General features: G+C 45.8%; 1 protein-coding gene and 1 pseudogene across 1 annotated transcript; one reads left to right on the top strand and one right to left on the bottom strand.

The window, feature by feature from the left end:
* Nucleotides 1-4765: 4765 nt before the first annotated feature.
* On the bottom strand, nt 4766-6009 carry LOC123098229 (putative cyclin-dependent kinase F-2; annotated as a pseudogene).
* An 8376-nt stretch (nt 6010-14385) lies between these two features.
* Nucleotides 14386-17511, top strand: LOC123098238 (L-type lectin-domain containing receptor kinase IX.1-like). The gene is made up of 5 exons (XM_044520175.1): nt 14386-14707; nt 14789-14861; nt 15356-15813; nt 15899-16451; nt 16535-17511. The coding sequence occupies exons 1-5, from the start codon at nt 14404-14406 to the stop codon at nt 17217-17219; spliced, it is 2073 nt and encodes a 690-aa protein (XP_044376110.1). The 5' UTR covers nt 14386-14403; the 3' UTR covers nt 17220-17511.
* Nucleotides 17512-21924: the final 4413 nt, after the last annotated feature.

The raw sequence follows: 21924 nt of genomic DNA on the forward strand, positions 1-21924 counted from the left end.
GATTTAGTAAACTTCATTTAACCCGAATAGAGGAGAGATCAGAGTCCCAGAGTAAAGGTCGAGGAGTAAAAGATCCTACTACCTCCTGATGGCGACGTGGGCCCATGGGCCACACAGCCATGTTAGTAAAAGTTTTTCAACGACTAGACTCGACTTCGGCCAAGGAGTTGGAAAGGGGGATTCCTACAGGCAGTCGGCTCTGATACCAACTTGTGACGCCCCCGATTCAATCGTACACTAATCATGCACGCAAATGTGTACGATCAAGATCAGGGACTCACGGAAAGATATCACAACACAACTCTACAAATAAAATAAGTCATACAAGCATCATAATACAAGCCAGGGGCCTCGAGGGCTCGAATACAAGTGCTCGATCATAGACGAGTCAGAGGAAGCAACAATATCTGAGTACAGACATAAGTTAAACAAGTTTGCCTTAAGAAGGCTAGCACAAACTGGGATACAGATCGAAAGAGGCGCAGGCCTCCTGCCTGGGATCCTCCTAAACTACTCCAGGTCGTCGTCAGCGGTGGCGTCTGGCTCCTGGACTCCAGCATCTGGTTGCGACAACCAGAAAGAAAGGAAAGGGGGAAAAAGGGGGAGAAAGCAACCGTGAGTACTCATCCAAAGTACTCGCAAGCAAGGAACTACACTACATATGCATGGGTATATGTGTAAAGGGCCATATCAGTGGACTGAACTGCAGAATGCCAGAATAAAAGGGGGATAGCTAATCCTGTCGAAGACTACGCTTCTGGCAGCCTCCGTCTTGCAGCATATAGAAGCAGAGTAGATTGAAGTCCTCCAAGTAGCAACTCCAAGTAGCAACTCCAAGAAGCATCGCATAGCATAATCCTACCCGGCGATCCTCCCCTCGTATCCCTGAGGGAGAGCGACCACCGGTTGTATCTGGCACTTGGAAGGGTGTGTTTTATTAAGTATCCGGTTCTAGTTGTCATAAGGTCAAGGTACAACTCCAAGTCGTCCTGTTACCGAAGATCACGGCTATTCGAATAGATTAACTTCCCTGCAGGGGTGCACCAACTTACCCAACACGCTTGATCCCATTTGGCCGGACACACTTTCCTGGGTCATGCCCGGGCGCGGAAGATCAACACGTCGCAGCCCCACCTAGACAGAACAGAGAGGCCAGCACGCCGGTCTAAACCTAAGCGCACAGGGGTCTGGGCCCATCGCCCATGGCACACCTGCACGTTGCGAGGGCGGCCGGAAGCAGACCTAGCCTAGTAGGCGTTCCAGTCCAATCCGGCGCGCGCCGCTCCGTCGCTGACGTCTGAAGTGCTTCGGCTGATACCACGACGCCGGGATACCCATAACTACTCCCGCGTCGATGGTTAGTACGTATAAGCTCGTAGCCAACTCAGATCAAATACCAAGATCTCGTTAAGCGTGTTAAGTATCCGCGAACGCCGAACAGGGCCAGGCCCACCTGTCTCCTAGGTGGTCTGAACCTGCCCTGTCGCTCCACCTCAAGGTAACCGTCGGGGCCGTCGGGAACCCAGGCCCACCTCTACCGGGATGGAGCCACCTGTCCTTTCAGCCCCCTCGTCAGAATCACTTGCGGGTACTCATCGAGCTGACCCGACTTTAGTCACCATCTGTATAGTATGTATGTATGTATAGTATATACCCGTGATCACCTCCCGAGTGATCACGGCCCAATAGTATAGCAAGGCAGACTGACAAGAATGTAGGGCCAATGATGATAAACTAGCATCCTATACTAAGCATTTAGGATTGCAGGTAAGGTATCAATGACTGTAGCAACAATGACAGGCTATGCATCAGAATAGGATTAACGGAAAGCGGTAACATGCTACACTACTCTAATGCAAGCAGTATAGAGTAGAATAGGCGATATCTGGTGATCAAGGGGGGGGCTTGCCTGGTTGCTCTGGCAAGAGAGAGGGGTCGTTAACTCCGTAGTCGAACTGGGGGTCGCCGGCAGCCTCGGGGTCTACCGAAAAGAAGTAACGGAGGGGGAACACAATAAATAACAGAGCAATCAAAGCATCACAAAGCGAAACGTGGCAATACGCGGTCTAGAGTGACCTAACACGGTACTAGGTGGTACCGGTGAAAGGGGGGAAACATCCGGGAAAGTATTCCCGGTGTTTCGCGTTTTCGGGCAGAGGAGCCGGAGGGGGAAAGTTGCGAGTTTGATATGTTAGGGGTGTGTGACGGACGAACGGTCTGCTTATCCGGATTCGTCTCGTCGTTCTGAGCAACTTTCACGTTGAAAATATTTTAATCCGAGTTACGGATTAAAAGTTATGATTTTCTAAAGATTTTATTAATTTCTGGAATTTAATTAATTACTTAAATTAATTCAAAAATGAATTAATGACATCAGCATGATGTCATGCTGACATCAGCAGTCAACAGAGTTGACTGGTCAACCTGACCAGTGGGTCCCTCTGGTCAGAGACACATGTTAATTATCCAAATATAATTAATCTAATCAGAATTAATTAGGGGTGGGCCCCACTGTCATACTAATTATTAAGCTAATTAACTAACCAGGTTAATTAGATAACTAATGTTTAATTAGTTTACTTATTTGGTTAGTTTAATTAATCAAAATTAATTAAGTTAATTATTTCTTTAATTAATTAATTTTGTTTTTATTATATATAAATATATTTTAATTTCTTTCTTAATTTCTTCTTCTTTTTTTAATCGTTCTGGGCGCTGGGGCCCGCGTGTAAGTGGCCCAGGGCCTTAACGGGCGCTGGACGGTGGTTACGGGCACGGGCGCGGGCGCCGAGTGTCGCCCGAACGGCGAATGCCCGAGGGGCGCGGGGCGCACGATGCGGCCAGGCGCCGGTGCGCGCCAGGGCGGCCGGCCGGTGATGGGGCGCCGGTGGGAGGCAGAGGCGGGTGGTGCAGAGTGGCAAGGACGGCGCGACGAGGCGCGGACGACAGCCAACGGAGTGTAGCGGGCGCGCATGTGGGACGCCGGTCCAGGCGCAGTGCGGGGAGGAAGGCCACAACCTTGAGCGCGGTCGGGCACGGCGAAAGGCATCCGGCAGGGGGAGAGGAGGAGGAGAGGGAGAGCTCACGGGGGCCGTAGGGTTTTGGCTGCGGGCTCGGAGGCGACCCGTGGGGAGGACGACGACGGTGGCGGCGTGCGGAGGCCCGAGGATGAAACCGAGCGTGCGGCGGCGTCGTGGGGGCGTCCTGGCGCGGTCGCGATCGGCAAGGCGAGGGGCGCCGTCGAGGGAGTGGGGACTGGGCACGAGGACGAGGGCGGGGGCCGGTGAAGCGGCTCCGGCGACGGCGGTTGGCGCCGGGTCGTGCCCCGATCCAGATCGGGGGCGGGGCGTGGACGGGCGCCGGGGCGACTCGGGGTGAGGCGAGGAGGCGTCCAGCGAGGGGGGGAGGGTGACGGGCGACGCCGCGACGCGGGATCTGGTTCCCCTGCCTCGATCCAGACGAGGGAGAGAGAGGAACGTGGGAGGCGTGAGTGGGGGGGAGTGGACGAGTGCGGTGGCGGCTAGGGTTGCGGGGGGGGGGGGTAAGGAAAGGAGTGGGGTTGGCCGGTTGGGCCTTTGGCCGGTTGGGCCAGCCAGCTGGGCCATTCGGCCTAGTGGAGGGGGGCTTTTCGTTTTCCTTTTGTTTTCTATTTTGTATTTTCCTTTTCTTTTATTATTTTCTATTTTATTTCAAGTCCCCTTTTATTTCAGTTTTATAAAAATAAACACTAGCACCTAAAATTGTATTTATAAATATACTACCGCCACCTTAATTCTCAACCCAAGATAAAATAGTTTAATATTTTATAAAATTCAACAGGCATTAATTTAACTGTTTTTAGCTACTGTTTTAATTATCTTAGAGCCTTTACATTCTTTCAAAGTTTGGTTTCTCCACCTTAATTACCTAAGTATTATTTGGTTCACTTAGAACATTTAAATTTTAATATTTGAAAACGTTTATTGTTTGCTCGATTTTGAATTGAATTTAAATCGGTTTCGAACTAACGCGATATTGACAATAGTAATTGAAGTGACATGGCATCATTAGCAGAGGGTTGCTGTAGCTTAATCATCCGGGTGTCACAGTGACCTCCTCTTCGAGCAGGCGAATGCCGCCGCGCGCGTGTTTGATGACAAGCAGACGGGGTGGCGCCGCGAAGCCGATGAGCAAGCCAAGAAGTACATCGATCTTGTCTCCTCCTCCGACGACGAGTGACTGTCGCGAGCCGCTGCACCCCGAGAGCTCCGGAGAGCTCGGATTTTGACTAGTCTAGGGTAGGGCGGCATCGCGATGTAAAATAACTTTCGAAATGTAGCGATGACACAATTTACAAATGTAGTAGGTGTTCTTCATTTCGCCCGAGAATGCTTTCTTTCACAATTTGCGGTTTCAATTGAGGGCTCTGTTCGGTCACAGCCGATTTCTCCCCTCAAACCTCTGAATTCTCGGCCTGTATCGGCGATATAAGGGTCGCTGATATACGGAGTCTATTAGAGATGCTCTTAGAGTCTTATTAGTCTAGGTTTGGTCGTTCAGCGTCTTGCCTTTGGCGATGGCGAGGGGGACATAATAAATTACTAGTAGTACAACGTATATCGTGTCATTCCAGATTACCTTGAAATTGGACAACATATAATTAACAACTAAATTATATGTCGACAATAAATTTGTAGCATAATTTACATTATCATATATGACAAGCATCAAAATACATTGAACATCAAAGAACAAGAAACCACAGTAGAAATGGATTAATCGGCCTAACAATGTGTGTGGTGGTAATCCACACGAACAGCTCCTACTTACATATCTTACACCTCACCCATACTCAATCGTTCAAGCCATATATGATGTTTGCATTTCTAAGTTACACAAATCAGATGCGTTGTAGATTGTGAACTTTCATCAATCAACTCCTTGTAGCCCTAGGGTTGGCCTCCTTGAACCACCGATGCTTGAGCGCTTGCTCCGCCGTGAGCCTCTTCTCCGGGTCGCATCGTAGAAGACCGCTCAAGACCTCAAAACCAGCCTCTGACAATGTCGGCGGGCCTTTGATCCTGGCCTTATCCTGACAAGGGAACTTATTCCGCAGAAAGCTTCCTGGTTGGCATCCGCCGGGTAGACGGCGTCCATCGTAGCCTGACCACTCCTTGATGTCAGCTGTGCCGAGAAGGTCCAAGATCTCGCTGAGGTGCTCCGTATCTGACCTCCCATGGAAAGGGTGCTTGCCGGCGAGGAGCTCAGCCATCATGACGCCAAGAGCCCACGAGTCGACATGCTCGTCATAATCCGTGCACCCAAGAAGGAGCTCTGGCGCGCGGTATCCCCGTGTCCCGACGGGGTTGGAGTAGGGCGGCCCATCAGCCATGCTGCACGACAGCCCTAGGTCGCAGATCTTGAGGTTCCCATGGCTGTCGACGAGCACGTTGTCCGGCTTGAGGTCACGGTGCATCAGGCCCAGGCGATTCATCCACCTCACGCCGGCGCAAAGTTGTCTCATGAGCAGGCGAACCTCCAGCTCGGTGTGCCTCCTCCCGTATCGGACATGCTTCATGACGTACCGGAGAGTTGGCCCCACAAACTCCATGGCGAGGAAGGCCTCGCCGTCGAGGTGGCCGGAGGCGCGCGGCTGCACGATGGACGGGTGGCCGCTGCAGGCCTCGAGGGCACTGACCTCGGCCGCGAAGTCGGAGAGGTAGCGGCCGCCGTCGCCGTCGTCGCTCGCACGAAGACACTTCATCGCCACGATCTCTCCGGTGCGGCGGTCCCTGGCCCGGTAGACGACGCCAAACGTTCCTGCGCCGATCACCTCGAGCCTGTGGGAGTGGGAGTGGCCGGCGCTCTCTGACTCTTGCGCGCCGCCAGTGTGGCCGCGACCACGTTGTCTAGCGCATCGACGCCCATACGCGGCCGGGTTGCAGTCGACCACCCCATATCTCGCCGGGACAAATCCTTGTTCGATCGATCGACTGGTGGCGGAGACAAAAGCTAGATAGACGGAGGGAGAGGATGAGAGATTGATTTTGCTTCTCTCACACAAGGTCGTATGCCATATATAGACCGCCAGCGCCAGGACGCTAACATTACACGGCTCGGAGACGGAATTATAATCAAACTCAGACACGGACCGCTCAACTCGTGCTTGTTTGAAACCCATGTCATATTAATCCGGTTTAGGCTAGCTAGCTTAAGCGTTAGGCTTAAGCTAATTAGGATCCTAATTCCTACGAAGGTTAGAGCATCTCCAACAGCCGCTCAATGTGCACTAATAGAAAAAGGGCCTTTAGTCCCGGTTCTTTCACGAACCGGGACTAAAGGCCCTCCACGTGGCCGCTGCCTGGAGGTCCACCTTTAGTCCCGGTTCGTGACATGAACCATCACGAACCGGTATTAAAGAAAATTTTATGATTTTTTTCGAAAAAAAATTGAATTTTTTTAATTTTCAAATTTATGAATTATTTTAACCTCTAATCTCCCCTCATCACTGCTCAATTTAACCTCTAGTCTCTAATCACCCCTTATCATTCCAAATCATCTAACTTCCCAGACGGTCACCCATCCTCGCACTACTCCAGTCTGAGCACGCTTAAGTTCCGGGTTCTATTCTCCCTCGTTTCCATGTCTGCACTTGTTGTTTTTCCTGACAATAGTAAGATGTCAATCCTATTAACCCTCAGGAATTTAGCTTGAGCATGAAGTCACACATTTCACTGTTTGAGTTTGAAACTATTGTTCTAGAAAACAATAATTATTTAGTAACACTAATATTTCTTGAATAAGTAGTTTGACCATAGTTTGACCACATTTGACCAGATTTTTGACCAAAATTCAAAAAAACTAAAATAATTATTTAGTAACACTAATATTTCTTGAATAATTAGTTTGACCATCGTTTGACCACAATTTGACCAGATTTGACCAAAATTCAAAAAAATAGAAATAATTATTTACTAACACTAATATTCTTGAATAATTATTTAGTAACACTAATACTACTTGAATTAAAAAAAACTGAAATTTGAGCATAACTTTTTTTCCTTTTAGAATTTGAGAATTCTAAAAATTTGCAAACAGGTCGTAGGCTGTCAATTCGTGCTGAACATTTTGATATATTATACGTCTTTTTCTGACATCGTATGCAAAAGTTATAGCCGTTTTACATTTTCCCTACACTTTTTGCAAAACATGTCCAAATTTAAGTTTTTAAATTTTCCTAACTAGTACATGTAGTAACATAACTACATCTGGAAGGATTTTAATTTTTGAAGTTTTTATCATTTTCTTTTCCTTTTTACAAAATTGAAAAGGCAATGGGGGGGGGGGTTGAGTTCGAAAATGGGACCTTTAGTACCGGTTCGTGGCACGAACCGGGACTAAAGGTCTCAACCCCTTTATTATCGGTTCGTGTCTCAAACCGGGACTAAAGGGCTCAGGTGAACCGGGACTAATGCCTTAGCCGCACGAACCGGGACCAATGCTCACATTAGTCCCGGTTCGTGACTGAATCAGGACTAATGTGAATATCGCCCTGGACCAAAGCCCTGTTTTCTACTAGTGGTGGCGCTTAAAAATGGGTTTACAGCGCGCAAGTAATTTTTTTTAGGCGCTAGAAGACGTTTGCTCCAACAAGCGCTGTAAAATATGCAGCATGCGCGAGTTCAGCGGTCTCAATCAAGCGGTCCCATCTGCAGCAGCACAGAGTTTGCAGCGCGCGCGACCGAGCGCACTAAATATACTGCGCGCGATGTCGTTTTAATGCGCGCGCTGTGTTAGTTATAGCGCGCACGCTTTTTACATGGCTGCTGGAGACTTCAAATAGGGTCCGCGCGCGCTAAAAGCAATTTTTATACTGCGCGTCGCTTATATAGCGCCTCTGTTGGAGATGCTCTTAGTTCCTTTGCGTCCAGATGTAGTGACGCATGCACCGATCATGGAACGCAACGCATGCATGCACACAATGACACATCCCTCGTATCTCTACTCCTAATGGAGCAGTTGGTAGTCTTGCTTCCAGGTTTTTTTTCGTCCCACCACTTTCGTCTGGTTTTTTTCCGTAGGTTAACCGTCGGAGATTTTTTTCGATGCTGGTTTCTTATTCACCGGTTTATTTACCCCTCAGCTCTTTCCTTGCAAATCAGCACTTTCCAAACATGCACGCAATCACGGATCTAAATTTACTAACTTATTCAAATCAACCGATACCTTCCATTATTGCAAATTTCTTTAGGAAACAAATAATAGATTTTAAAGAAACAAATAAAAGATTTTAAAGACGCATCATACTTTACTAACAATCACTAAAAATCAAATCTAAATTAATTAACCTTACCTTAAATCACTCAATCACTTTAATTAGAAAACATTTTCTTTCCTAACTGCACCCCGCTTAGTGTGCACATAACAATCCGAAGTAATTAGAGTCACATGATTGAATCCATTTATTTAGAGCGACATGATTGAATTCATTTATTAAAAATAATCCTCACCAAAAGTGCGTTTAGCAATTTTAGAGGGCGGACCAAAACTCTGTCATCCGCTCGCCCGCATTTATTTAGGTACAGGAAAAAATGGCATATGGAAACAACACGACCGGGGCGGCGGCGCAATCTTCGGGGATAGGGGATCGGAGGAGAAGGATTGGCCTGGCAGCATGATCGGGGTGCTTCCCCGCGGCCGCGGCCGTCCTCGCGATGCCACCTACCCGAAATCAACGCTGCTCCCTGCCGTCAGCCGAGGCGACGCCGCCTGCCCTCCTACCCACGGTCCGCTGCCGCGTGCGGCTACGGCGGGAGGAGTAGCGATGGGGCCGAGGTCCTTCATGCGTTCCGGGATGGAGGCCATGATTTCGTCGAGGTCGTTGCTGCCTCCTACACTCAGGGTGTGTCGCCGAGATCGAGGCAAGCATGAGGAGGTGTGGCCACCGCCATGGTCACCCCATCGCAGGGGATGGAGCACGCCGTCGGCCTACAGCTTGTGGAGATCATGTTGCTCTTCAGGTCGCGTGGTGACCGGATCTTGCCGATGTGTCCCTCCCCGACGACCTCCTCTTCGCCCGGTTGGCCGGCATGGATCTCACCGCTGCTGCCCTCAACTTCTCTGCCTCGAGCTCGATGGTCAGCCACCATGGATCCCCCAGCTGGAGGGTCACGTGAACCAGCCGTCCTCCCATGCTGCAGCGGTGAGAAGGTGACATGGCTCTCCGTACACGAAGAGTGGAGTTCAGTCAAGTACTTATATACTTGGCCTCTACTGCTGATCCATGTACATGGAGAAGAACAGACAACCGCTCATCATGCTTCGTTCCACTCCTTTGCGCTACATTATTGGAGGTGACATTTTCCTTTTTCTCTATGTTGTAACAAGCCTGCTGTCTGCATAGTTAATGGATTTTTTATTTAAATTTATCGCTTCTTAGTGCTTTGTTGCAATTGTTCACCCAAGATTCTTATATATAATCTGAGCGTATGTAGGCATACTTAGCTTTGCTATTCCATTTTTTCTGGCGCATAGAAATAAGAGTATTGTCCAGGTTAGGTATTCAATTGAGCATGGTATTTAGATTGCTATCAGAATGTCTTTTCTATGCATGTGATTTATCACATCTGGTTATAATATTTGTGAAGACGTGCATTGCACGTGCACTTGGAAGCGGGCCCGTGGCCCGCGCTGGACGGCGCCGACGCCGACCAGAGCCACCTCGTCCCGTACCCAATATTCTTGGAGCTGTGGCTGGTCGATTTACATGAAATTAATTCCCTCAGTTCTGGTGGTAAATATAATACACATAATCCATATTGTTATGCACTAGCGTGTATGTGTGCAATAGATGGATTATGGTCCCGTACCCAATAAGATGGATATGTGTGTGTATTAGAGAGAGAGGGAGAGGGGGATAGAGAATGAGGAAGAGGGAGGGAGGGTGTGTGTCTGTGTGCGTGTGAGGATTTGATGGTAAAAAAAGTCGCCAATGTCGTAATATTGAACTCTTAAAGTTAATGTGGCCCCGTTGCAACGCACGAGCGTTCTTCTAGTGGTGAGAGTGAACCGGTCCATGCCACCCGAGACACGCTTACATTAAGTACGGCCGGCCGCTTTCGGAGTGCAAAAGGCACTCTTGCTCTTATAGAAAAAACAGATCCAGCGTGAATAAGATAGTTATTGCAATATAAATATCTAAAATGTTTACATTTATATCGTGGATTTTTTAGGGTAATATAAATATCTAGAAAAATGGTGGGTTTTGAGTAAGGTTTGTCGTCATTTTAAGTACTAGATGAATTCCCCGTTGCTACCGAAATTTGTATAAAATAAAAACTGTGTTGAACTACTCAACGTAGCTAGTATCTTTATGATTTCTCCTTTAGCAAGATAATTTGTTTGCCAATATTTTTTCAAAAAAAAAGTGTGTCTTTGTATATATAAGTCTAAAATGGAGCAAAATGAAACAAAATATAAATGGATCAATTTTCTTTCATGGAGCACCGTAGTGTGAGCTACATGCATGTGTCAAGTGACTTCAGTACTTTAAGCACATCAGTTACTGCATGCATATTTGCATGCGTGCGTCGGTTACCACATGCGCTTGGTGCAGCTGCTCTCTCAATGTGTAGATTGGATGGCAATTATAGATAAAATCTAGTATATCTAATGGCTAAATTAATTTGGGTGATGTGGCTCAAGGAGAAGGCAGAGAATTCTTAATAGTGGGGGCTAGTTATTTAGATATAGTAGATTTATGACGCTCCAATGAATACAGAAACAAAATCTACACATTATAGTACTCCCTCCGTTTTTAAAATAAGTGTCGTGTTTTTTTTGCGAGAAACTCTCGATCTATTCATCTTCAATCATGGCAATACAATGAACACCAGAAATAATAAAAATTACATCCAGATTCTTAGACCACCTAGCGACGACTACAAGCACTGAAGCGAGCCGAAGGCGCGCCGCCGTCATCGCCGCTCCCTCGTCGGAGCCGGGCACAACTTGTTTTAGTAGACAGTCGGGAAGTGGTCGTGCTAAGGCCCCATAGGACCAACGCACCAGAACAGCAACCTCACATGACACTTATTTTCGACGGAGGGAGTGCTAATTTGTTGTCGAAATACTAACTTTTAAATTTATATGTGGTGTTGTTTGAGATTAAAAATAGAGAGAGAAACGTTTACTAAGTGAATACTAAGATTGCGTATTCCAGAAAAAGACTGAGATTGGAAATGTCACATGCGACTGCACTCTTGATTTCTGTAGTGACATATATTTTTTATAATCAAATGAAAAATTCAGAAATTTGAGACAAATCCATTTGTTCAAAAAGCTCAGAAACTTAGAATTGAGAATATATAAACTAAAGCATGAACTGTACTAGCAAACTAGTCAATAAAAATTATGTCGACGCTTCAATACCCTCGCCGGAGCTATATATCGCCTGTTGCAAGGTAGAGTCTCATCTCGGCTATGGCGGGCGCTGTACCCCTTTACTGCAGCACCAATTTTTCGGTTCCACTGTTTTGCAGGGTTTCTTTGGTTTCTTTGCCTTCTTTTTGTTTTCCTTCTGTTCTCTTCCTTTTTTTCCATTTCCTTTTCATTTGTTTCCTCAGTTTTCTTGGTTCCTTTCTCCATATTTTCTTTCTTTCTTTCTTTGGTTATCACTAATTGTTCTTTGGTTCCTTTTCTTTTTTTCAACACATATCTGCATTTTCATACACATTGTATATTTTTCATATACATCAGAAATATTTTTTATACACGCTTAACAATTTTAAAATATATTCTTTGATGTCAACTTTTTCATACACATTGTATATTGTTTGTATACTTCTAAAATATTTTTTATATACCTTAAACATTTTTAAATACGTGATTAACATTGTTTCAAATGATATTTTTATTCAATTTGTGTTAAAAAAATTGAAATACACGTTGAAACATTCTTTTACATTGTATAAACATTTTCTTTGAAACGCGTGAACATTTTTCTAAATGTAACATACATTTCTCTAATGGTACAAAACATTTTTTTAGAATTATACGAAACATATTTTACATTGTATGACATTTAAAAAACCTTTCAAATCATGAACTGTTTTTTAAAATCTCACATACATTTTTTGAATGGTATACAATTTTCTATTAGTTGAGTGAACAATTTCTTTTTGTAGATTTTCTCATTCTTTTTGAATGGAAATTTTCTCATTCTTTTCGTAGATTTGTTTTTTCAAAATGCTTTGTCTCTCAAACCGTGTGTCCAAATCTTGAATCGTTTTCATCGTTGGTTTCTTCACGTCAAGAGGTTCAAAACTAGATCCCATATTGATAGGTTTCGACGGACCTTTTTTCCACGAAAATAACCGAAGCTGGAGTTTTTTTTCCTTTCGGAGAGGCACGGCCGTGCCTCTCGCGGATGCAAATCTTTTCCTCTAGAAAAGTTAAATATGTGCCTCTCATGGAAGAAAAAAAAGGGCTTTCCCCTTTTTTAAGAGGCACGGCCGTGCCTGTCGCAGAAGGAAACCCGTGCCTCCACGAGAGTAAATGTGTGCCTCTTGCGGAAATGACAAGAAGAAAAGGTTTTTTCCTTTTCGAGAGGCAAGACTGTGCCTCTCGCGGAAGCAAATCCGTGCCTCCACGAGAAGTAAATTTGTGCCTCTCATGGAAGAAAAAAACACGGTTTTCCCGTGCCTCTTGGAAAACAAAAAAAATAGAAAACACGTTTTTCCCCTTCCCGAGAGGCACGACCGTGCCTCTCGCAGAAGCAAATCCGTGCCTCCACGAGAAGTAAATTTCTGTCTCTTGCGGAAGAAAAAATGTGTTTTTTTCTTTTTCGAGAATCACGACCATAGCTCTCGTGGAAGCATATCTATGACCCCATGAGAAGTAAATCTGTGTCTCTCGCGGAAGAAACAAAATGGAAAACATGTTTTTTTTTCCTTTTTCCGGGTTGCAAGACCATGCCTCTCGCAAAAGCAAATTTGTGCCTCCGCGAGAAGTAAATGTGTAGCTCTTGTGAAAGGAAAAAAAATAGAAAACATGTTTTTCCGCTCTGAGAGGCACGACCGTGAAAGCAAATTTACTTGGTTTCAAGCGTGCAGCCTTCACGAGCCGGCAACGCTTCACTGTTCAGAGCTAATCGTCTCCGGTGAATTAGAAGAAGGAGATTAGAGCTACACAAGGCTTCTAATTATGAGGACAAGAGTATTAGCCTAGCCCTAATTAGTCAATTAGGACCAACTAAAACTGGAACTAGAAGAACTAGAGGAGGCTCCAAAACTTGTGTATCCAAATAGAGCAAAATCCACTAGTATATATAGGTTAAAGGAGGAGGAGAGGGCAGCTACCAAGGAGGGAAAGTGAAGCGCCCTACATGGCAAGAGGGGCGCCACTTCCTTGTGGGCCTTCGTGGCCATAATTTCCTCCACCTCTTGGCCTTTTAAGGTCCGTTGATATTTAAGTTAAACACAAAATGTTCTAAATACTTCTAGACCATTCTATATATTTTTTAACATCTCTAGAAACATTTTCCATCAATATATAATATATCGATAATAACCGGTTTTACCCGATATTCTCCGAAACCCTTTCGGTGGCACCGAAATACTTTCGGATCCTCAGAAACTATTTGAAATATTAATGAAACAATTCCACAAATATATTGTCCCCAAGCGGAGAGACGAGTGGTGAATTTTTACTCCGCCCCAAGCGGTGGAGTAAATATACGGGCGGGATGCGTGTCTTAGGATAAATTATCCACCACTAACGGTTACTGGGATCGGCTAGATCCCGGTTAGAGGTGTAAAACGAGGTTTTTACTCCTCTAACCGGTTGTATGGGATCGGTTAGAAATGCCCTATTGCCGTAGCTTCCAGCTAAAACCATAGTTTTTTCTGTATGCAGATATATGAGTGTTTCTACTCGATTTCATAAGTAAATTAAGACTGGGGTGTCTCTACTCTACATTCTTTTTCCACAGGGACTTAATTGGTTCTCACTTTTTTCACACTGAACTTAACTGGCTTTTTTTTCTACAGTGAACTTGTGAAGGCACCCCAGGAAAAAAATGCAATGCAGCAGGACCTCTGTTCTACTACTTCTTACCAAGGGCTCCATTAGCACAGTGAAACAAATAATTGCATTGCGTTCACCGGCCAGAGGAAACATCAGGGCTCCATTAGCACGGTCGAAATACGTAACATATCCATACCAATCACTGCACTCTATGTCTAAAAAAAGAAAGAAAAAAGAACCAATCAGTGCAGTCTTGGGCGCGTGTTGACGAGTTCACGGGTCTTGAGGGTCCAGCCCATGTGCAAACTATACAAAGAAAATGGTCTTTTGCTATAAAGCCATGAGCAATGGGTTTGCGACGCACACAGTCCACATTGCTCACATCACATCACATTATTCATGGGTCATGGCAGCATGACGAGGGTGCTCGTTCTGGCCGCTGCCATGCTGGCGGCGGCCGGCATCGGCATGGCCAGCGGGCAGCAGGCCGGCGTGCCGTCGATCATCTCACGGGACACGTTCGATTACATGCTGGGCAACCGCAGCCAGAGCGGTTGCGAGGGCGGCGCCTTCTACACATACGACGCGTTCGTGCAGGCCGCGAACGCGAGCAAGCTCCGCGGCTTCGGCACCATCGGCGACGAGGATACACGCAGGCGCGAGCTCGCCGCCTTCTTCGGGCAGACCTCCCACGAGACTGCCGGTATGAATATGATATGCGCGACACTATGATTTTACTTGAATTTTTCTGTCGACAGAGACGAGTGTTATGCCTGTGCCGCAGGTTACTGCTGGGTGAAAGAGCAAAAGCCCACGATTGCGCGCTACTACGGACGAGGCCCTATACAGCTGACTCGGTAAGATTTTTTGTTTTGATGATGATGATATCGTACTCCATAGTGTTGCTTTCCGTCTATTTTTGCTTAGCTCGCACTTGATTTCTACCCAACTTAGCCTCCTCCGATTCAAATTAATTGTCGTAGCTTTAGTATAAGTACTCTCTCATTTCCTAAATATAAGTCTTTCTACAGATTTTAATATAGTAGATTACATATGAATGTATATAGACATACTTTAGGTAAATTTATTGGGTCTGTCTAGGACACATCTGGATGTGACACCACTATGTTTGTGGTCTATTTGTTTTTGTCCCAGGTTTTTTTTTATTCCTTGTTGCCGTGTTATTTATGGGAGTTTAGATGTGACATTCTTAGAAAATATCTAGATGTGAATTAGACAAACTGAAATTCATTTATTTTGCTTCGTATATAGTCTATAGTGAAATTCCTAAAAAAAGACTTATATTTACAAACAAAGGAATTAAATAGTACTAATAGTTTACAAATAACAGCGACTACAACTACCGGCAAGCTGGGGACGCGCTGGGGCTGGACCTGCTGGGTAACCCGGACCTGGTGTCCACCGACCCTGTCGTCGCGTTTAAGACGGCTATCTTGTGGTGGATGACACCGCAAGCGCCCAAGCCGTCGTGCCACGCCGTGATGACCGACGGCTGGACGCCGTCCACCCAGGAGCGCGACGCAGGCATGCTCCCCGGATATGGTATGACCACTTACATCATTAACGGGACCCTTGAGTGCGGCAAGGGCTACGGGACTGCCCCAGCCAAGGATCGTGTCCGCTACTACAAGATGTACTGTGGCATTCTCCAAGTCGGGTACGGGGACAACATGGTCTGCAAGAACATGAAGTTGGCACAGCCACCCTTGTCTCCGCCGCCTCTCGGAGGCATGAACCAAATGCAAAGACGGCCAACACAGCCACCGTTGCCTGCACAAACTCTGGAAGGTCAGTTAGCTTTGCGGGCTTATTAGAACAGATAGATGCTGTGCATATTTCGGCAAAATTCTGATACACCGATAATTTCTCGCAGAATCTCCAAAAACTGGGCTTCTGATCGGCATTTCTGTCGGTTCTGTGTTGTTCTTGATCATTCTCATCGCCTCGATTTGGTTCCTTCTACGGCAGCACCAGCGAAAGCAGGAGAAAATCCGTCAGCAAACAACAGAGCAAGAGCTGGAAGAGGACAACTTCCTCGAAGATGATCAGGCCATGGAAGACGACTTCGAGAAGGGGGCAGGTCCCAAGCGATTCCACTATAACGATTTGGCCGTCGCCACTGACAACTTCTCCAACGACAAGAAGCTCGGACAAGGTGGCTTTGGATCGGTGTACAGAGGTTTTCTGAGTGAATTGAACCTTCATGTGGCCATCAAGAGAGTTTCCAAAGGCTCCAGGCAGGGGAGGAAGGAGTACGCATCTGAGGTGAGGGTCATAAGCAGGCTTCGGCATAAGAACCTCGTGCAGCTCATCGGTTGGTGCCATGGAGGCAGTGATCTGCTCCTCGTCTATGAGCTCATGCCCAACGGCAGCCTCGATAGGCATCTCTACAGCGCCAATAACGTTGTGCTTCCATGGTCTGTTAGGTAAGCCCATCAGATAGAGTAGTCGCAAATTGCTTTTGGCCTTAGGCCGCTGATAATTAATGTGACATTTCTTCCATCTTCAGGCATGAGATTGTGCTAGGATTAGGCTCGGCGCTTCTCTACCTACACCAGGACTGGGAGCAGTGCGTCTTGCATAGGGACATCAAGCCAAGCAATGTCATGCTGGACGCGTTGTTCAACGCCAAGCTCGGCGACTTCGGGCTTGCCAAGCTCGTTGAGCACGGCCGAGCATCACTGACGACAGCTCCTGCCGGCACAATGGGATACATGGACCCAGAATGCATGACCACCGGCAGGACTAACACCGAGTCGGATGTCTACAGCTTTGGCGTCGTCCTCCTTGAGATTGCGTGCGGTAGGGGACCTGTGGTGGTAGCTCAGCAGGAGGAGGATGCGATGCACTTGGCTCAGTGGGTGTGGAATTGGTATGGTAGGGGCAGGATTCTAGGCGCCGCTGATACGCGATTGGGAGGAGAATTCAATGCCAGAGAGATGGAGTGCGTGATGCTGGTTGGGCTTTGGTGTGCTCAACTTGATTGCAACCTGAGGCCGTCGGTTAGACAGGCTGTCAACGTGCTGCGTGCTGAGGCGCCGCTGCCGGTCCTCCCTGCAAGGATGCCGGTGGCAGCTTACATGCCGCCGTCGGTTGACATACATAGTTGTACTACGTCTTCGTTTGTAACCGTCGGCACTGGTGGTAGTGTGGACACAACTCGTCAAGCTGGACCGGAGCATCTTCTTTGCTAAAATAATACGACAAATCTTCAAATTCACAAGAAAAAAAATTCTTGTTTCACAGGAACATTCAACAAATCAGTGTCATTCATTTCCCGTCCACGACGAGACGACTACGGTGACTTCGTAAATCTCAAGATGATATGCCGGCTCAGTTTGTTGAAGATGCTCATAGAAATAGGGTGTGCTTGTGTGTGTTCATAGGGGTGATTGTATACGTGTATGTATGAACCCTTGCGTCTGTACGGTGTTAAGAAAAAACATTCACGGTGTCATTCATCTCCCCCCCAAGATGAGCCCTTTTTTGTTTTTTCTCATTTGTAGCATCAAAACTGAGAACGGTTTTTTGTAGCATGAGCTACGCGGTACCCATTATGGTAGGCGGCCAATATGGGTTTTGGTGCATGTGGATATGTGCTGAATTAGCAGCTGTGTCAGGCGGTAAACACATCATAGTCTGGCGTCAGAATACCTTTTATGGGCCTGATACAGTACCTGATATGATGTGACATGGGCCCGGTCAGACAAGTCCCACATTCTTTTGTCCCACCATCGACCTGTGACTAGTGGATTCATTATTTTTAGCTGGTTTCTATTCGGCGCCTTATGCGCCTGAATTAGGCTTATCGGTACACGGCGCACACCCCTTTCACCTCACTGGGCCGGCCCATCTTCTTTTTCCTAAGCGCTAAAAAATGAGTCCCGGCAGAGGATTGAACCTGCGTCCTCCCTATAGAGCAACGCATCGCTAACCATTACCCTAACTTGCTGATCTGTGACTTACCATCTTTTTCATCTATTTCTTATCTATTCTTTCCTCTTTTCCTTTTTCCTTTATCTTTTTCTCCGTCTTTTCGTTTTCCTTTTTTTTGTTCTTCCTAGTTTGATGTTTTTGCTTGAAATTTGTGAATTTTTTTAAATCAATGAACTCTTTTTCAAATTCGATGAACTATTTTCCAAATTCGATGAACTTTTTTCCAAATCCGATGAACTTTTTTCAAATTTGATGAACTCTTTTTTTCAAATCCGATGAACTCTTTTCGAAATCCGATGAACTTTTTTCAGATTCAATGAACTCTTTTCCAAATTCTATGAACTTTTTTCAAATCTGATGAACTTTTTTCAAACCCGATGAACTCTTTTCCAAATTATATGAACTTTTTTCAAATCCGATGAACTTTTTTCAGATTTTTTTGCACTTTACTTCTAAATTGATGAACTTTAAAGAAAATGTGAAATTTTTCTTCAAAATCAATGAACTTTTTTCTGGTTTTGTGAACCTATCTTGAAAATTGATGATTTATTTAAATCAACAAACGTTTTTAAAGCTTTGGTGAACTTTATTTTAAGTCAATGACCTTTTTTCAAACTCGACAATTTTTTTCAAATTCGATGAACTTTTTTCAAATGTGATGAACCTTTTCCAGATTTTCTGAACTTTTTTAAAAATCGATGAACTTTTTTTAAATTCGATGATCTTTCTTTCAAAATTGATGAGCTTTTTTCAAATTTGGTGAACTTTTTTCAATCTCATGAACTTTTTTGAATACCTGATTTTTTTTCTAATTCATCAGTTTTTCTGAAATCTGTGAACATTCCAATTTTCCCAAATATATTTTTGAAAAGAAATCCCTTTTTTTCTAAATAGAGGACGTGTTCTTATAGTATGCGGGAGATAATAGATCACTATAGCCTAGTAACTCGATTGGTTAGCCAGCCGCGGGATGGAGCCAAAGGGCTCGTTTTCGATTCCTCTTGAGAGCAAGTATTCATTCATCCCTTTTGGCGCTGCAAATAGTTTTTTGCAGTGCCCTGCTTAGTTCATGGGCCAGCCCACCAGCGCGCGGCAGTGAGCGCCAGTTGGCTCAGCCGGCGCATAAGGCGCCCAATAGGAGGTCTCTTATTTTTATCCCCAGCCATGAATAGGGCTGGACCAAAAGCTCGTAGCTCGCGAGCTTAATGAGCGCTCGATAGTTCGGCTCGTTAAGCTCGTACCTCGCTTCTTAATGAACAGAGTCAATCATTAATTCCAGCTCGTTAAGCTTAATGAGCTTAACGAGCGAGCTAACGAGTTTCACGAGTAGCTCGTTAAACTCGTTAGTAACAACAAAACACATATTTTCATCTTACGTGACAGACTTTTTGTAGCACCTCAGCTCATCTATTCAATCTAATCGATATATGAGGCAATAAACTACTGCATTCCTTTTTGTAGTCACCATATTTCATCTTGAAAACCACACCTACACATTCATCCTGTATATCGTAACACATTATAATCTGTTAACGAGCGCTCGCGAGCTTAACGAGTTTCAAACGAGCCGAGCCGAGCAGGGTTTTCTGCTCGTTAACCTTAACGAGCTAAATGAGCCGAGCCTTAACGAGCACGAGCTTAACGAGTACGAGCTTAACGGGCCGAGCTGCTCGTTAATCCACCCCTAGCCATGAAGACTATGTTCCTCGTTTGGAGCACAAATTGTTGATTCTGAAAGATGCACCGACTGAATCTAATTGATACAACCGGGTGGGAACGAAGGTAAGATGGATCATAGCACTTATTTGAGGAGGGAACGAATTTATATCTTGAGGTTATCGAACACATTTTTTACCAGATCCATAAGATTGCCATGCTAATTTTCAATCCTGTCAGGACATGGAACAGCAAGAATCATTTATGTAATTACAACCAAGTCACTGTCACACAACGCCTCTCTCTCTATTCCCTGCGCTTCTCTCACATCACCTCTCTCTTTCTTTTCTCTTTCACACACAGCCAACACTTCACATGCATGCAGCTATAAAATAAAAGCTCCTTCCCTTGCATGCGCTCCTTTCTTCTATGCTCTCTCACATCACATCAGCACCTCACATGCATGCCTCTCACATGCGTGCCGACAAACATCTATTAATCACTGGGAAACAGTACCTACACAATGGACATGCACATTTGTAGTTAGAATTGACAAATTTGACTTGTGGACGAAATCAAATCACAGAATAAACTGCCCGTCAAACTATTGCACCCGGCTGACCTTTTTGTGTGACGCCCGACACAAAGACGCCACACTACACTGTACAACGCCTCACAGATAGCCGTTACACGCCTGGCCAGCGTTGCACCCCAGACTGCCTAAAAATTGCTAAGTCATTGTGCAGAGCCTAAGAGCTAGGCGCTGCACTGTATAGTGTGGCACCTAGCTCTCAAGCGCTGCACTAGTGGTTGCACTACAAAATGAAGCAACCACTAGTGCAACGCCTAGAAGCTAGGCGCTACACTGTATAGTGTGGCGCATAGCTCTCAGGCGCTGCACACTAACTTAGTAATTTTCGGATCACACGGGTGCGACGCTCGTCAGGCGTGTAGCGCCTATCTGTGAGGCGTTGCACAGTGTAGTGTGGCGCCTTCGTGTCGGGCGTCACACAAAAAGGTCAACCGCGTGAAATAGTTTCACGGGCAGTTCATTCTGTGATTTGATTTCATCCATAGGTCAAATTTGTCAATTTTACCGCCAGAAGGTGGTCAAATGACACACAGATCACGACACAAGTGAACGGCCTAGATAATGGGTACCGCGTAGCTCGGCCTAGGCTGCAACTTCCCGAAACTGTTTCGACTATCACTAGAGAAGGATCATGCTATTACATTCTTTCTTCTGAATATAAGTAAGGCATCCCTTGTCGATTTCTGCCAAAGAAACCATCTGGTTCACAAGCATTACCCCCACCTAAACTACCAACATTTGCATCAACTCAAATCATCACAAAAACCTACAGGTACATGAGCTAAACAACAAAGCTTAAAACCAGACTCTAGCAACATTACAAAACAGGTAAACATCCAAGCTCTAACCGGTCCCCTAAAAGTTAAAGTAGCATCCGGCGGAGTAAAGTTAGAGGAGTAAATTTATCCTCCTCTATAGGTGACCGCACCTAGCCGAACCCCTAAACTTGTGTGGAGTAAAAAAATTGTATAGATTTTGTGTTCTAGCTGCATGAACTTCAAACACTTCACAATATATATTATAAAAACATTGAAATTAAAACATGCGTGACATAATCGTCATAACACATAGTTTCATCATCGCGATTTCAAATAAAAACATGCATAGTTCACCCAAAAGGCATCACTTCAAACACAATGTTTGATCCAAAATCACCACAAACATAACATGTATATGTCGTGGATCGAGCCAACCAATGGCATGCACGAACTCAAACGAGGTGGTCACCGAAGAAAACATCACCACCGCCACCACCACCATCCTCTCGGCTGCTGCACCACCACCAACATCCTCTCAGCCGGTACCATCACCCACCACCACCATCACCACCACCACTACCACCACCACCATTCCGAAGAGAGGCTTCCACTTGGGTCAAGATCTCCCCATGAGTGAGCTCCCAATGCTTTCTTGTTGTATCATCCATTGTGGTTGGATTCATGAACATGCTAGCACGTCCTTCGGTCTTTTTGGCATCATGAATCCTCCTCAAGTGTAAGCCTACACTCCTCCGCCTTCAACTTTTTCCCTTCGGCCGCCAACTTAGCCTTCCTTCTCTCATCCGCCAACACCTTGAGCTCATTCCACCTCGCCATCTTCTCTTCCTTGCATTCGGCCACCAACTTAGCCTTCCATTTCTCATCCTCCAACACCTTGAGCTCATTCCACCTCGCCATCTTCTCTTCCTTGCCTTTGGCCGCCAACACTTGCTTGGC

The sequence above is a fragment of the Triticum aestivum genome, chromosome 1B, assembly GCF_018294505.1.
Source record: "Triticum aestivum cultivar Chinese Spring chromosome 1B, IWGSC CS RefSeq v2.1, whole genome shotgun sequence".
NCBI classification, from domain to species: Eukaryota; Viridiplantae; Streptophyta; class Magnoliopsida; order Poales; family Poaceae; genus Triticum; species Triticum aestivum.

Bases quoted from the DNA above. Each gene is read 5' to 3' on its own strand.
- LOC123098238 (XM_044520175.1), top strand. From the start codon at position 14,404: ATGGGTCATGGCAGCATGACGAGGGTGCTCGTTCTGGCCGCTGCCATG. The intron at 15,814-15,898 runs GTCAGTTAGCTT...AATTTCTCGCAG, and splicing joins GCCTGCACAAACTCTGGAAG to AATCTCCAAAAACTGGGCTT. The intron at 16,452-16,534 runs GTAAGCCCATCA...TTCCATCTTCAG, and splicing joins GTGCTTCCATGGTCTGTTAG to GCATGAGATTGTGCTAGGAT.